The 13934-nt window shown below is 44.9% G+C and overlaps 1 protein-coding gene across 5 annotated transcripts in view; it reads right to left on the reverse strand.

Moving 5' to 3' along the window:
- Positions 1-13934, reverse strand: part of CDK5RAP2 (CDK5 regulatory subunit associated protein 2) — a 176797-nt gene that overhangs the window by 136710 nt on the left and 26153 nt on the right. For all 5 annotated transcript variants that reach the window (XM_089772988.1, XM_089772987.1, XM_006129080.5 and 2 more), the window contains 2 exons: positions 8739-8862; positions 6530-6684 (listed from right to left, as the gene is read on the reverse strand). In XM_089772988.1, coding sequence (XP_089629114.1) covers positions 6530-6684; positions 8739-8862 — 279 coding nt within the window. The remainder of the gene's footprint in view (positions 1-6529; positions 6685-8738; positions 8863-13934) is intronic.

The following is a 13934-nucleotide window of genomic DNA, read 5'->3' on the forward strand; positions in this document are numbered from 1 at the left end:
AGATTTTATGGGCAGCCTCCCATACAACAAAGAGCGCTAGTAATATTTTGGAAAGCACTCACAAAATACCAAGCCTTCTCTTTCCCTCCACTGTAAGCAGAAAATTTAAAGCAAGCAACTAACAGAATTAAATTATCTAATAAAAATGTTTTTGAACAATACTCTTCAAAACTGATACGAAAGGGAAAAGGTTTAACTCTTTCATCCTAATATTTTCCACATGGAAAGTACTGTATCTAAAAGCCATCAGTACAGACCATTTCCTACCAATTTCCATTTTACCCATATACGCAAAGTAATGAACAGTAGAACAGGTATATATTAAAAATATAACTGGAAGGAAACACTCGTGTCTTTGCGTAGAATAGGATGTCAAAAGCCAGTTACAATCTCTTCCATATGTAAGTGCTTGTACTGAACCTAAACTGTTTCTACTCATTAAAAAAACACCACCACAAGTGGAGGATATTCTACCACGTCAGTAGTTCCCAAACCATTATCCATGGACCACAAGTCCACAGAGTCCTTCCTGATAATCTACAGAACAAGTATTTTGATCAAATAGTAGAGGGACTGGGCATACAAGAAAGTCCAACAGATGCACTTTCTAATGAAGTGGTCTGCAGAATTTAAAAGCTGAAGATCCAGTGCCATGTAGCAAATTTGGTAGTATAACAATTTGAAATGTATCTTCATATATATGGTTGTGCTTGTAATTCAAGCCTCAAGTTCCTAGAGCAGGGGTGGGCAATAATTTTCTATAGGGGGCCACTCCAAGAATTCGGTCAGGGACCACACTTTTCCATGATATTAATGCTGGAGGAGTAAAGTCCGGGTTGGAATTTGGGTACAGGAGGGAACTCTGGGTAGGGAAGTTAGTGTTTCAGTTGTTTAAATGAATAAACGATAAGCCTGGGTTTATTGGTTAATTCAAACAACTACATGCATACACACCCCTTGCTGTGTCTTAATTGGGGGGGAGGGGTGACGCTGGTGATCCTCCATGTGCTGGTTCCTGCAGAGGCAAGCAGCATGAGGGGAGGGGGGACAGGCAGGACCTGGCACTTGGGTGGAGCCAGCTTAAAAGTTGGTTCCCCATGAGCACCAGATCCTGCGCAGCTGCCTCTCTATGAGAATAAGAGGGGGGAGATGCAGGAAGCCAACTTTCAAGCCAGCTTCCTGCATGTACTGGCTCCTGTGGAGCTGTCTACCCTCCCTCCACTGCACTGCTGCCTCTTTATGAGAGGCAGTGGGGCGTGTGCAGGGGTAGGCGGGAGATGATACCCGTGGGGACTCAACTTTTAAGACATCTCTCTGTACATGCTGGCTCTGTGGAGCCACCTGCTTCCCCCTTGCTGCCTTCCACATAGTGGACTCCTCATGAGGACCAATTCTGTGGCATCGCCTGCCCCACCCCACCCCCACCCCCATCCTCACACGTCGGGGAGCAGGCGGAAAGCTAAGCACCCTCTGTCCACAAGGAGCTCAGGCCCCCCACAGACAGGGGCTGCTGCTGTGAAGCAGCCTCTGTCCACAGCAAGCCTGGGCTTGCCGTAGACAGAGGCTGCTCTGGTGGGATGCTGGAGCAGCCTCTGGTCCATGGGGAGTTCATGTGTTCCCCGTGGCAGGCAGGAGTTGGTCTGCACTGGGAGCTGATTTTTAAACTAGCTCTGCCTGCCACTGCGCTGCTGCCTCTGATACAGGGGAGGAGCATTTTAGCAACTGTGTGACTGCTAAAAATTGTTGTGGCTACACAATTACTAAAACTATATCTAACATCCCTAGTACTGCGGTGCAGGAGGGGCAAGTGTGTGGGGGTTCTGAGAGGGAGGTTAGGTGCAGGAGAAGGTTTTGATTTGAGGAGGGGGTGGGGTGCCAGGTGAAGGCTCTGGCTGGGAGGCTCCTGCCTTCTGTGCCCTTGCATGTTGCTCAAAGCAGCCAGCTGTAAGAGTCATGTGCTCTCTGAACTAGGGATGTAAAGTCCGGTTTCATTGGTTAACCGGTTAAATGTGATGTTTAAGCAGTTAACCGATTAAAGAGGAGGCAAGGGAAGCTGCTCCAGCCAGGCTGGAGAGGACTCCCGCCCGCCGCTGGGCTGGAGTAGTTCACCCCACCCACTGCTGCAGGCAGGGGCTGCTCTAGCCCAGCCACAGCAGCCCATCCCTGCAGTCCCCCCATCCTAGGATCCCAGGAGGAGCAGCCCCTGCCTCCAGGGTGTCGGCCCACTATAGATAGAGGCTGTTCCAGCTTGGATGCTGAAGCAGACCTTGCCTCCAGTGGGCCCTCTGCGTGGGCTGGAGCAGCTCCAGCCTCCACCAGTTAACCTTAACCAATAGGCCTCACCCAGTGAGACTTACCATTTAACCAGTTAAACTTTCACATCCCTACTTGCATGGTCCAGCCCTTCTGGGGAGTAGGGCATTGGGTCTCAATGTACTGCATATGCCCACAAGCACTGCCCTTGCAGTTCCTATTGGCAGGGTGGTTCTGGAGGCAGGGACATGCCTTAAGGGGCACATGCCACACAGAGACGCACACAGTAGCAGAGCAGCAGGCTGCTTTGAGCAGTGTGTGGGGACCTGACAGTCCCACTAGGCGGGATCCAAAGGTTTGAAAGGCCAAATGTGAACCACAGGCCATATTTTGCCTGCCCCTGTCCTACAATAACTCTTACACAGCCAAACTCATGCACAGTGAATATTTCAGTCCTTACAGTCAATTTTCTCCATTAGTTCTAGGGATGTAAAATTATGTTTAATTAACCAACCAGTTAAATGAGATGGATAGGAGGAGTGCTGTCCTTTTCTGGGCATCCTAGCATTCGGTGACTAAACGGTTAAACTCAGGTAGCTAGGAGATGTTGGCAGGGAGCCAGTAGAACCAATGGGAGAAGGTATTGAGATTTAAATTGAAAGGAACATTGCTTGCTTTTTTGTGAGAGAGAATTTAAGCCAGGAGATATTGGAACAAGATGAATTGAACCAGGCAGGATTACCATGCCTACAAAGAATACTAGACATGAAAATGGACTGGACCTTGAAGCACAGATGTGTGAGTAAACAGGCAATGTCTATTTACATGCGAACAGGTTATTTTCTTTGTTTTGTTGTTTGGTTAAATGTCTGTGCTAAATCCATGTGCCATGCCCCCATACACTCTAAGCTGAATCCCAGGGATGAAATGTGTGTTTTAATTGGCTTTTTTCTCAGTTGCTTTAAAACACCTAGCAACCAAGTATGCTTTAGATCTTTTTGTTTAGTTAATAAAATAATCTTTTTTAAGGCTATGATTTGATTCTTGTGTCATGAAAGGTAAAAGGAGGTCTGCGTATGCATGCCTAAGTCTGAGAGGTCAGCTATCAGTGATTATTGTTTGTTTTTTCAAGAACTTGGAAGAAGTTCTCAAGTGATTTCTTCCTGGGTTCAAGAAAGGGCTCCCCCCCCCCCCCACTTAGTGGTGGCTGCTACCTCTGAAGGTCAGGGAATCTGTGACCTAGGAGAGCTTTTAAGCAGAAGCCTATAGAGACAAGGTATTTTTAAGGTCTGTTGAAGGCTCCCACCTTCTGCATTTGAAAGCCAGAGCCTGGAGCAGCCTTGACATGGTGGCAGTGCAGGTGGGATCATTCTGAACCAGGAACACAAACCTCGGGATTTTAAAATAACCCTTTTTTCCATTTGCTGTCTGTGGGGGAAAAGGGCACACAGAAAATTAAACCTGCACAGTCAAAGAGTTCAAACCAAACAGGTTTTTTTCCCCTAGCTTTCAGGGCAACTGGATAGCTAAGCTAGAGTAGGGCAGAGAAGCAGCCCAGTAGATGCATTTGCGGTCCAGCAGAGTACCCCTGGACCAACCAACTTAAGCAATACGCCAAGACAAAAATAGCTTCAGATCAGGGTGAGATGTCCATCTCCGGGCAAGACTCATACAACAAGGAGGGGGGAGGGAGAGACAGGAGACTGTCTCTGTGAGGCTAGGGGGCAGAAGCAGAGGGTGGCAGCCATGCCCCTCCGATACCACTGTCCTCAGGGTGGGAGAGTGTCTTTATGGCAGGCAGACTTCTAACTAAGGGCAAGATGGAGTTCTTCCTACAGATGAAGCGTTTGGAAGTAGAGGAGAGGGAAAAGCAGAGCAGCTTTGAGCTGGAGAAAGCTGAAAAGCTGCCCTGGTCCAACTAATGCTCCTCAACCCAAGAAATACCCAGTGTACAAGGTAGGAGATGATGCAGAGGCCTTCTTAGTGAATTTTGAAAGGTCCTGTCTTGGGTACAACATCCCCAAAGACATGATGGAGCTGAGACTACAACTCAGTGGACCCTTAGCAGAAGTGGCAGTTGAAATAAGGGGAGACATGAATAATTATGAATTTTTTTAACAAGGGGCCAAAATTAGGATAGGGTTCACTCCCAAAAATGCTCGTCACTGTTTCAGAGCCCTAATGTGGAAACCAGATATGGCATTGCCCCAACATGTCTACCAGATGAACAAAAACTGGGACACATGCATATCAGGAGCAAATGCTAAGACTATGGAAGAGCTATCTCTCCTGATGAAAATGAAATAGTTCCTAGGGGGCATTCCTGAACAGATCCAAAGATACATCCTAGTTGGGAAACCCAAAACCATAACAGAGGCAGGGAAAATCTGAGCCAAATGGCTTGAGGTGACAGAGAAGAAAAAAACTGACACATCCGTGGTGATGAAAAAAAGGTTTGTTGTACTCTGGGGCCTTTAGTACAGGGTCAGATATAAGGGCAGCTTTAAGTTGCATAAAAGCTTCCGGAAACTTCCCAGTCCACTTTACTGCGTGTGGTTGCTTTTTTCTAGTCAAGTCTGCCAGTGGAGCAGCTATCTGACTGCAGTGCACTACAAATTGCCTGTAATATCCTGCTAAGCCTAAGAATGATTGGACTTGTTCTTGGACTTAGGGACAGGACAGTTTTGGATCTACTTTACCGTGTACATGCAAGGTATTTTTCAGGTCTCTTGTGGGCCCCCACCTTCTGTACTCAAAGCATCAGAGTGAGGAACAGCATTGACAACATTCTTTACAGTAAAAGAAACCGTAGGCTACGAAGATAAGAATTTAAGAGTTCCACTCTAGATTCTCACTGACAATTAAACTTTTGCTGACTAAATATACACTTTTGTAACAGATATTCATAGAACCTCTGAAGTTTTAATTCCAAAGGGGAAAAATGCACAGAACTCTCCCCCCCACCCCCTAAGTTCAAATTAGGGATGTAAAGGAGTAATCGACGACCCAATAAGCCTATGTTTAACAGAAAGTCGAATCGACTACTTGCATTCCCCCCCTCATCCGCCCTTGCCACCTCTGTATCAGGGGAAGCAGGGGGGAGGGAGTAGGAGCCAGTGCTGGGGAAGATCCAGCTTAAAAGCCAGTTCCCCACAACATAGTCTCCACAGTGCTGCCCGCCTCCCTTCACACGGCTGCCTCAGAGGCAGGGGGGACAGAGACTGCTTTGCAGCTGCAGTCCCTGTGCACGGGGGCGGGTCCCACGGAAAGTTGGGCACCCCGTGGGGAGAGACTGCTGTCACAAAGCAGAGTGTCTGTGGCGACTCGGCTATGGGTAGAGGTTGCTTCGTGGCAACAGTCCCTGAGCATGGGGGGGGTCCTAAATCCCCGCTGGGACCTCCCCCACGCACAGGGACTACTGCCAGCTGTGCAGGCAGCCTGGCTCAGATCCGGCTCACACTGGGTGTGGAACAAAACCCTGCTGTGGCTCTGTAATTTAAAATGCAGTAGGAACCAAGGGGCAGCTTGCCCAGCTCTTACTGCCTTTTCAATTGCAGAGCTGCAGTGGGGTTTGGTCCTGCACCTGGCACAAGCCAGAACTGAGACAAGCTGCCTATTGACTAATCAAGTAGTCGATAAATATTCTATTGATTACTCGATTATTGAAATACCCGCATTTTAACATCCCTAGTTCAAATTGCCACTTGGTCATCAACTCATGATTCAGACACCTTTTCATCTTCTGTCAACTCAAAGCTCTCCAAAAACTAACTAAAAAGCATTTACAGTCTAAACTGCTGCACAATATTTTTTACTCTTGCTAGAATTACTAACCTCAATGGATGTGTCAATGGGACTGAACAGCATCTGAACACCACAAAAGCAAGAAATGGGTACAAACGAATCATAGCCTCCCCCCTTCAACAATGGTGCAATAAGCATATTATTCTTGCACACAGATAAAAAGCAATGTGGCCACAAACTGCTTTAAAGCAGTGCATGCATGCAGTTAAGTCACATGCCCTTATCCACTCTTTTGCACTTTTAGGCCAAATTTAAGGCTCAGTATTCCCATTAAACCTGTAGTTTGTAAAACTGATTGCTACGTTTGTTCAACAGCTGATTTTACAAGACATGTATCGATACTCGTGGATCTCAGATGTACATGAGGGTAGAATCAAGCCCTTAAAATCTATTTCATATTGACTGGTCTGTTTATCACTTTTCTCTATTAACATTTTCCATTTGTTAGAAAGATTACCAATAGAAGTCTTACCTGTCTTTTTCTGTTAGTTCTGCAATAGTATCCAGCTCCTTCAAATCTGTATTTGTAACTGCAGAGAGTTTTTGTTCAACAGCCATTCGCAGAACTTTCTCCCTTTCTGTCATTGTAAAGGCTTTTTCCACTTCTTCTTGGGCAGCTTTAAGATTCTGTACTCAAAACAATCAAACATGATGCATTGGACCATTGAAACAAAATGTTGACCAAGTTCTTCCATGCTACATTTCCCTTCCCAAAGTATGTTTTAACATCCTTAACATACTTTGCAGCTCTAGCACACCCTTCACTAAGATCTGCAAGTGTTCTATAAACATTAATAAATTAACCCTCAACATGCACCCATGAAGTATACAAGTTGCATTTTACAGATAAATAAAGTTAGATATGAAGAAGTGAAGAGACTACAATGATCAGAAAAAAGCATGCAAATTGCGCTCAGAAATTTGTGTACTTTTTTCCGATAGCTTTTTCAAAAGAGGCTTTTCCAAAATTTGGCCCCCCTAAAAAAAGCGGAAGAGCAGACGCATTCCCTGGACACGGTGGATCCCCCCACAGGGACATTGCTAAATCATTCCAATGGAGAATGCAATCCTAAAGCTCCTAACAATGCCTCAAAGCATCTCTTTTTTTCCCCAGAATGGGAGAGTACACCTTCAGAATATGTCAGGCACCATCAAGTATTCATCTTTTGAGAAATCTTTTCCCAGAGAAAGGAACCAATACCCATTCACAAAATCGCATACCCCCTGGACAAATTATACAAGTTCCAGGTTGTGATATGTTATCAATAGATGAATATTTATTTTTTGGAACTAGCTACATGCATCTCCAGCAAAGGGTGCTTAATATAAATGCATTTGAGTAATTCTGCCTTTCTTCTTGAAGAAAAAATATTTTTGTTTATATGGAGGGGGGGAGGGGAGAGGGATTCTATGGGTGTGTCTAGACTACAGGGTTTTGTTGACAAAACTGGACTTTTGTCGACAAAACTATACCTGCGTCTACACTACCACCGAGTTGTCGACATAACGTCGACAGAACTTGGCAGTTTTGTCGACAGCGGTAAACCTCATTCTGCGAGGAATAACGCCTTTTGTTGACAGAGTTCTGTCAACAGAAGGGGTTATTGCATCTACACTCTCCTTTGCACCTACACGTTCATGTCGACAAAGCGGCTTGCTTTGTCAACAGAACTGGATGTAGTCTAGACGCTCTTTGTCGACAGAAGCTTTGTCATCAGTATGTCGACAAAGCCTGTCAACAAAAGCCTGTAGTCTAGATGTACCCTATGAGAGCTCCCAACACCTGGCCACTCAACTGTGAGCACATATCCCAGAACAGGAGGTTTTAGGGTTATCTGTGAACATCTTGGGAAGCCCCTTGTTAATCCTTCAGAATCATATTAATGACCAATATTCGGCAGCGGTAACCCACCACTGACAGAGGAATTCAAAAAAGTTTTGCTATGATACCTTCTCAGAGACACACAAATTAATGTACCACCACACTTCTACACATGATCTGATCGAAAAGACAGAGAAGAGATAGTCAAAACCTGGCAGATGTCATTATCGAATTCTCACCAGCACCAATGCAGAAACTGGAGTGGAAGGTCAGCAAGCAGAATACAGGGAAGTATCCTCCATCCATCTTCCCAGGAAAGAGTATTGCAGATGACTTCTCACAACCCAGTCATATACTGAGCAGATACTTCAGAAGTCAGCATGTCAAACGCATACTGATATATAAAGGTTTCTAAACCCAGAGTTAGGAAATCTGTGGAATGGCATAATCTCTTGCAGTATGGTTAAATTTCCCTAACAAAGTAGAGATCTGTCACCCAAAGTATGGATATTACCAGCCTACATTGTAAGAAATGGACTCCCCACAGTCCCAATTAGGAGATAAAATTCCTTGTTCTAACATACCCAAAATCCACTAGAGAAGCAAGTTACTTCATACGGCTCAACCCATCTTCCACATTCCAAGATTCAATAACATTGGACAAAGTTTCCCCATTCTTGGCATTTATTGTATTTGTGTTCTCACTATTTTTACAATGAAGCTGAAACAGAAGCTCTGAAAGCAGCATTTAAGCAGGTCACAATGCTAAATATCTCTGCTGAAAGCAGATAGACGCTAGGGAGCTCTGCATGGCAAAGTCAATAACAAAATCAATTACTCTTCAATATTGAAGACTTGCCTCTTCCAAAAGGTTTATTCTGCTGGTGAGAATTTCTTCCACTTGTTGTACTTTCTTCTGAGACTCTTCTTTCACCCTCTGAATTTCAGCATCACCGCCTTGAGCCAAGCTTTCAACCGCTTTACTGCAAAAAACAAGATGTAGAAATCTCAATGTTTATCGTTATACTGTCTGGAGTCTAAGGGACACTTGAGGATATTATGAATATTGATACTGTACAACTGCAATGAGTTATGCCAGATATGCCATGCAAGAGATCTGAAAAACTATTATAATTTGGCATAGAAGATCATCTCAATTATGTGTTTGTATCACCTTTGTATTTTTGGTTATGGATATGTTCTCTGTCTGTATCACTAATTTGGGCTATGCTTCTGGGTGACTCCCAAACAGTTTGATAATGTACTGCCTAGCTTGCTTGGTGGCCCATCAGATATATGATTTGACCTTTGAGAGAAGGCAGGGGACTTTGACCTAGTGAGGCACATAGGGGTATGTCTATGGACAGAACTCTAAGGCTTCCAAACCATGTGGTGGGCAGCTTTAGTTTGGGACAAGCAATAAAAGCCATAAGTTAAAAGGAATATAAAGGCAGCTGCATCTTCTCCATTTTATCATCATAAGAACGGCCATATTGGGTCAGACCAACGGTCCATCCAGCCCAGTATCCGGTCTGCTGACAGTGGCCAATACCAGATGCCCCAGAGGGAGGTAACACAACAGGTAGTTAATCCTCAAGTGATCTCTCCCCCATCACCCATCTCCAGAGAAACAGAGGCTAGGGACACCATTCCTTCCCATCCTGGCTAATAGCCATTGATGGACCTAACCACCATGAATTTATCTAGGTTTGTTTTTTTTTTTACCCTGTTGAAATCCTAGCCTTCACCACATCCTCTGACAAGGACGTCCAGAGGCTAATCATGCGCTGAGTGAAGAAAAACTTCCTTTTGTTTGTTTTAAATCTGCTGCCTATTCATTTCATTTGGTGACCCCCTAGTTCCTATATTGTGGGAAAAAGTAATTAACTTTCCTTATTCACTTTTTCCACATCCATCATGATTTTATAGATCTCTATCATATCCCTGCTTCGTCTTCTCTTTTCTAAGCTGAAAAGTCCAAATCTTTTTAATCTCTCTTCATATGGGACCTGTTCCAAACCCCTCATCATTTTTGTTGCCCTTTTCTGAACCTTTTCCAATGCCAATATATCTTTTTTGGGCTAAAGCGACCACATCTGTATGCAATATTCAAGATGTGGGCATACAATGATTTTAAATAGAGGTATTAAGATATTTTCTGTCTTATTCTTTATCCCTTTTTAAATTATTCCTAACATTCTATTTGCTTTTTTGACTGCCGCTGCACACTGAGTGGATGTTTTCAGTGAACTATCCACAATGACTCCAAGATCTTTCCCTTGAGCAGATGTAGCTAAATTAGTCCCCATCATATTGTATATATAGTTGGAATTATGTTTTCCAATGTGCACTACTTTACATATATCAACATTAAACTTTATCTGCCATTTTGTGGCCCAATCACTTAGTTTGGTGAGATCTTTTTGAAGCTCTTCACAGTATGCTTCAGTCTTAACTATCTTGAGCAGTTCAGTATCATTTGCAAATTTTGCCACCCCAATGTTTATCCCTTTCCCTAGAACATTTATAAATAAGTTGAAAGGATTGGTCCCAGTATGGACCCTTGGGGCACACCATTTGCCTTTCAGAAAACATTCCATTTATTCCTACCCTTTGTTTCCTGTCTTAACCAGTTCTCAGTCCATGAAAGGATCTTCCCTCTCATCCTATAACAACTTACTTTTCTTAAGAGCCTTTGGTGACGGACTGGTCAGAGGCTTTCTGGAAATCTAAGTACACTATGTTCATTAAATCCCCCTTGTCCACATGCTTGTTGACCTCTCTCAAAGAACTGTAGTCGATTAGTAAGGCATTATTTCCCTTTACAGACACCATGTTGACTTTCCCCCAACAAATTATGTTCATTTATGTGTCTGACAATTTTATTCTTTACTACAGATTCAACTAATTTGCCCAGTACTGACGTTAGACTTACCAGCCTGTAATTGCCAGGATCACCTCTAGAGTCCTCTGTGTTATGTTAGCTATCTTCCAGTCATTAGGTATGGAAGCTGATTTAAAGGCTAGGTTACAAACCACAGGTAATAATTCTGTAATATCCCATCTGAGTTCTTTCAGAACTCTTGGCTGAAAGCCATCTGGTCCAGGAGACTTGTTACTGTTAAGTTTATCAATTTGTTTCAAAACCTTCTCTAATGACACCTCAATCTGGGACAATTCGTCTGATTTGTAACCAACAACGAATGGCTCAGGTTTGGGAATCTCCCCAATATCCTCAGCCATGAAGACTGAAGAAAGGAATTCATTTAGCTTCTTCACAATGACTTTATCATCTTTGAGTGCTCCTTTAGCATCTCGATCATTAAAGGGGCCCCACTGGTTGTTTAGCCAGCTTCCTGCTTCTGATCTACTTAAACATTTTGCTATTACTTTTTGAATTTTTGGCTAACTGCTCTTCAAATTCCTTTTTGGCTTTTCTTATTATACTAGCCAATTAGCTTGTCATAAAACAGAATTTTCAGATCTTCTCTCCTGAGCACGCTCTCTCTCTCTCCTCCTACTGCCTCCCCCTCTCTCAGCTCTCCTCCGCCCACGCCTCTCTCTCCATCTCTTTCTTTCTTTTCTCCCCCTCCTGCCTCTCACTCTCCCTTTCTCTTCTCCTCCTGCCTCTCTCCCCCCTCCGTCTCTCCCTGCCCCCCTTCCCCTTCCATCATGGCGTTCAGCTGAGTGCTGCCTGCTCAGCTGGGCTCCCCCGCGGCGGGAGGAGAAGGGGGGGCGAGACGGTGACGTGACATACACGGCCCCTCCCCCTGGCCATGTACGTCACCGCCTCGCCTCCTTCCCCTCCCTTCGTGACGGCTCAGCTGAGTGTTGAGTGCTCAGCAAGGCCACCGCAGGGGAGAAGGGGTGGGGCGGTGATGTACACAGCCAGGGGGCGGGGCAGTGTAAGTCACCGCCCCCCCCCTTTCCCTCGCCTGCGGTGGCCCGGCTGAGGAGCACAGCACTCAGCGCCACGGCGGGAGAGGAAGGGGGGTGCTGACGTACACGGCCGGAGGCTCTTAAGACTCTCAGACACTGGGCTACTATTTCTTATGTTATTTTTACACTTAATTTGACAAAGTTTATGCTCCTTTCTATTTTCGTCACTAGGATTTGACTTCCACTTTTTAAAATATGTCTTTATCTGCCATTGTTTCTTTCATTTTGTGGTTAAACCACGGTGGCACTTCTTTGATTCTCTTACTGTGTTTTTTAATTTGGAGTATACACTTAAGTTGGGCATCTATTATGGTGTCTTTGAAAAGTTTCCATGCAGCTTGCAGAGATTTTACTTTTGTCACTTTACCTTTTAAATTCTGTTTAACTATCTTCCTCATTTTTGTGTAGTTCCCCTTTCTGAAATTAAATGCCAGAGTGTTGGGCTGCTGAGGTGTTTTTCCCACCACAGGGTTGTTAAATTTTATTACATTATGGTCACTATTTCCAAGTGGTCCTGTTATACTGCGCTCTCCTTAGGACTAAATCAAGAATAGCTTCTCCCCTTGTGGGTTCCAGAACCAGTTGCTCCAAGAAGCAGTCATTTTAAGATAAGAAATTTTATCTCTGCATCCCGTTCAGAGGTGACATGTACCCAGTCAATGTGGAGATAGTTGAAATCCCCCACCATTATTGAGTTTTTAATTCTGATAACCTCTCATATCTCCCTTAGCATTTCATAGTCACTATCACTGTCCTGATCAGGTTGTGATATCCCTCCATCCACCCTGGGAGTGACCAGACAACCAACACAGGCTGCCTGAGGGATGGACCTGGCTCCTGAATTAGGAAAGCAGGATTAAGGACCCTCTGAAGGTAGGAAGGTGGGGTCTGGAGTGGAATAGGGGATACAGCACTTGCCTGGGAGCACAGGGTGGTGGGCTCGAGACCTGCCCACCCGGGAGCAGGAGCTCCCATGTTCGGAGGATGGAGTTGAGTCCATGCCTGGGGCAGCCTGTATTGGATGGAGCGGGCTCCCATATTAGGAAAGCAGGATAAAAGACCCTCTGACTGTAGGGAGCTAGAGTGGCTTAGGAGATAGGGCATTTGCCTGGGGAACACAGAGTGGTGGGTTCAAGTCCCACCTCCACCCATGCTGGGAGTGGCCAGACAGTCAACACAGGATAAGGGACCCTCTGAAGGTAAGGAGTTGGTGTGGGTTCTTGAGTTAACAAAGGGGCAACAGCCTCTGGAAGGCAGGGTGGGGAGGGGCTTGATCCCTCTGGCTAGGCAGGGATCCCCAGGGATAAAGCTGGCTCCCACATAAGGAAAGCAGGATTAAGGGACCAGCTGAAGGTAAGGAGGGGTTCTGGAGTGGCCTAGGGTATACAGTATTTGCCTGGGGAGTGCAGGGTGGTGAGCTCAAGTCCCTGAGAGGAAAGGACAGTGTATGTTTGTGAGAATGACAGACACACAGTGTAAGAGTAACAGATTTGCATTGCCAAACTCCCTCCATTCTCCTCTCACTGAGTGGAGAGTGGAGGAATGGGGGGAGGAAGGACACCCTGACATCAGCATCCCCCCTCTCCCTGCACAGCAAGCAAGGGGCAGCACCAAGGCAGAGGGCAGGAGCAGCATTACAGTAGGTGAAGAGGCAACTGAAGTGACAGTACTTGATAGCTTCCCTGCCAAACCAGGATCACCTGTCAGAGGGCTCCAAAATCTACTGGTAGATCCCACTCTACTGGTTGGTGACCACTGATTTAACACGCCACTTAGAAATTGTTAGATGACAGCTTTCAGTCACAATCAGACAATAGAATTTTGTATCCAATTACCAATACTTCCAAACCATCCAATTTTTCTACAATACACATCTCTTCCAGCTTATACAGTAACATTCACAATCAAGAATCGGAACATGTTGAAAGAATCAAGTTACATATTCACTGGATAAACAATTGGAAGGGCTTATTATAATAACATTTATTATTTTTTTAAAATCTGGGCTGCTAGCAAATGTCCACACTTTCAATTTTTGAAGACCAGGTAGTGACACACTTCACTGTGTATTAGTACTAAACTAATGCTGTACCACTGTTAACAGTAACACGTCAAG

This window comes from Pelodiscus sinensis, chromosome 23 (genome assembly GCF_052426305.1).
Source record: "Pelodiscus sinensis isolate ZL-2025 chromosome 23, ASM5242630v1, whole genome shotgun sequence".
Classification (NCBI taxonomy): domain Eukaryota; kingdom Metazoa; phylum Chordata; order Testudines; family Trionychidae; genus Pelodiscus; species Pelodiscus sinensis.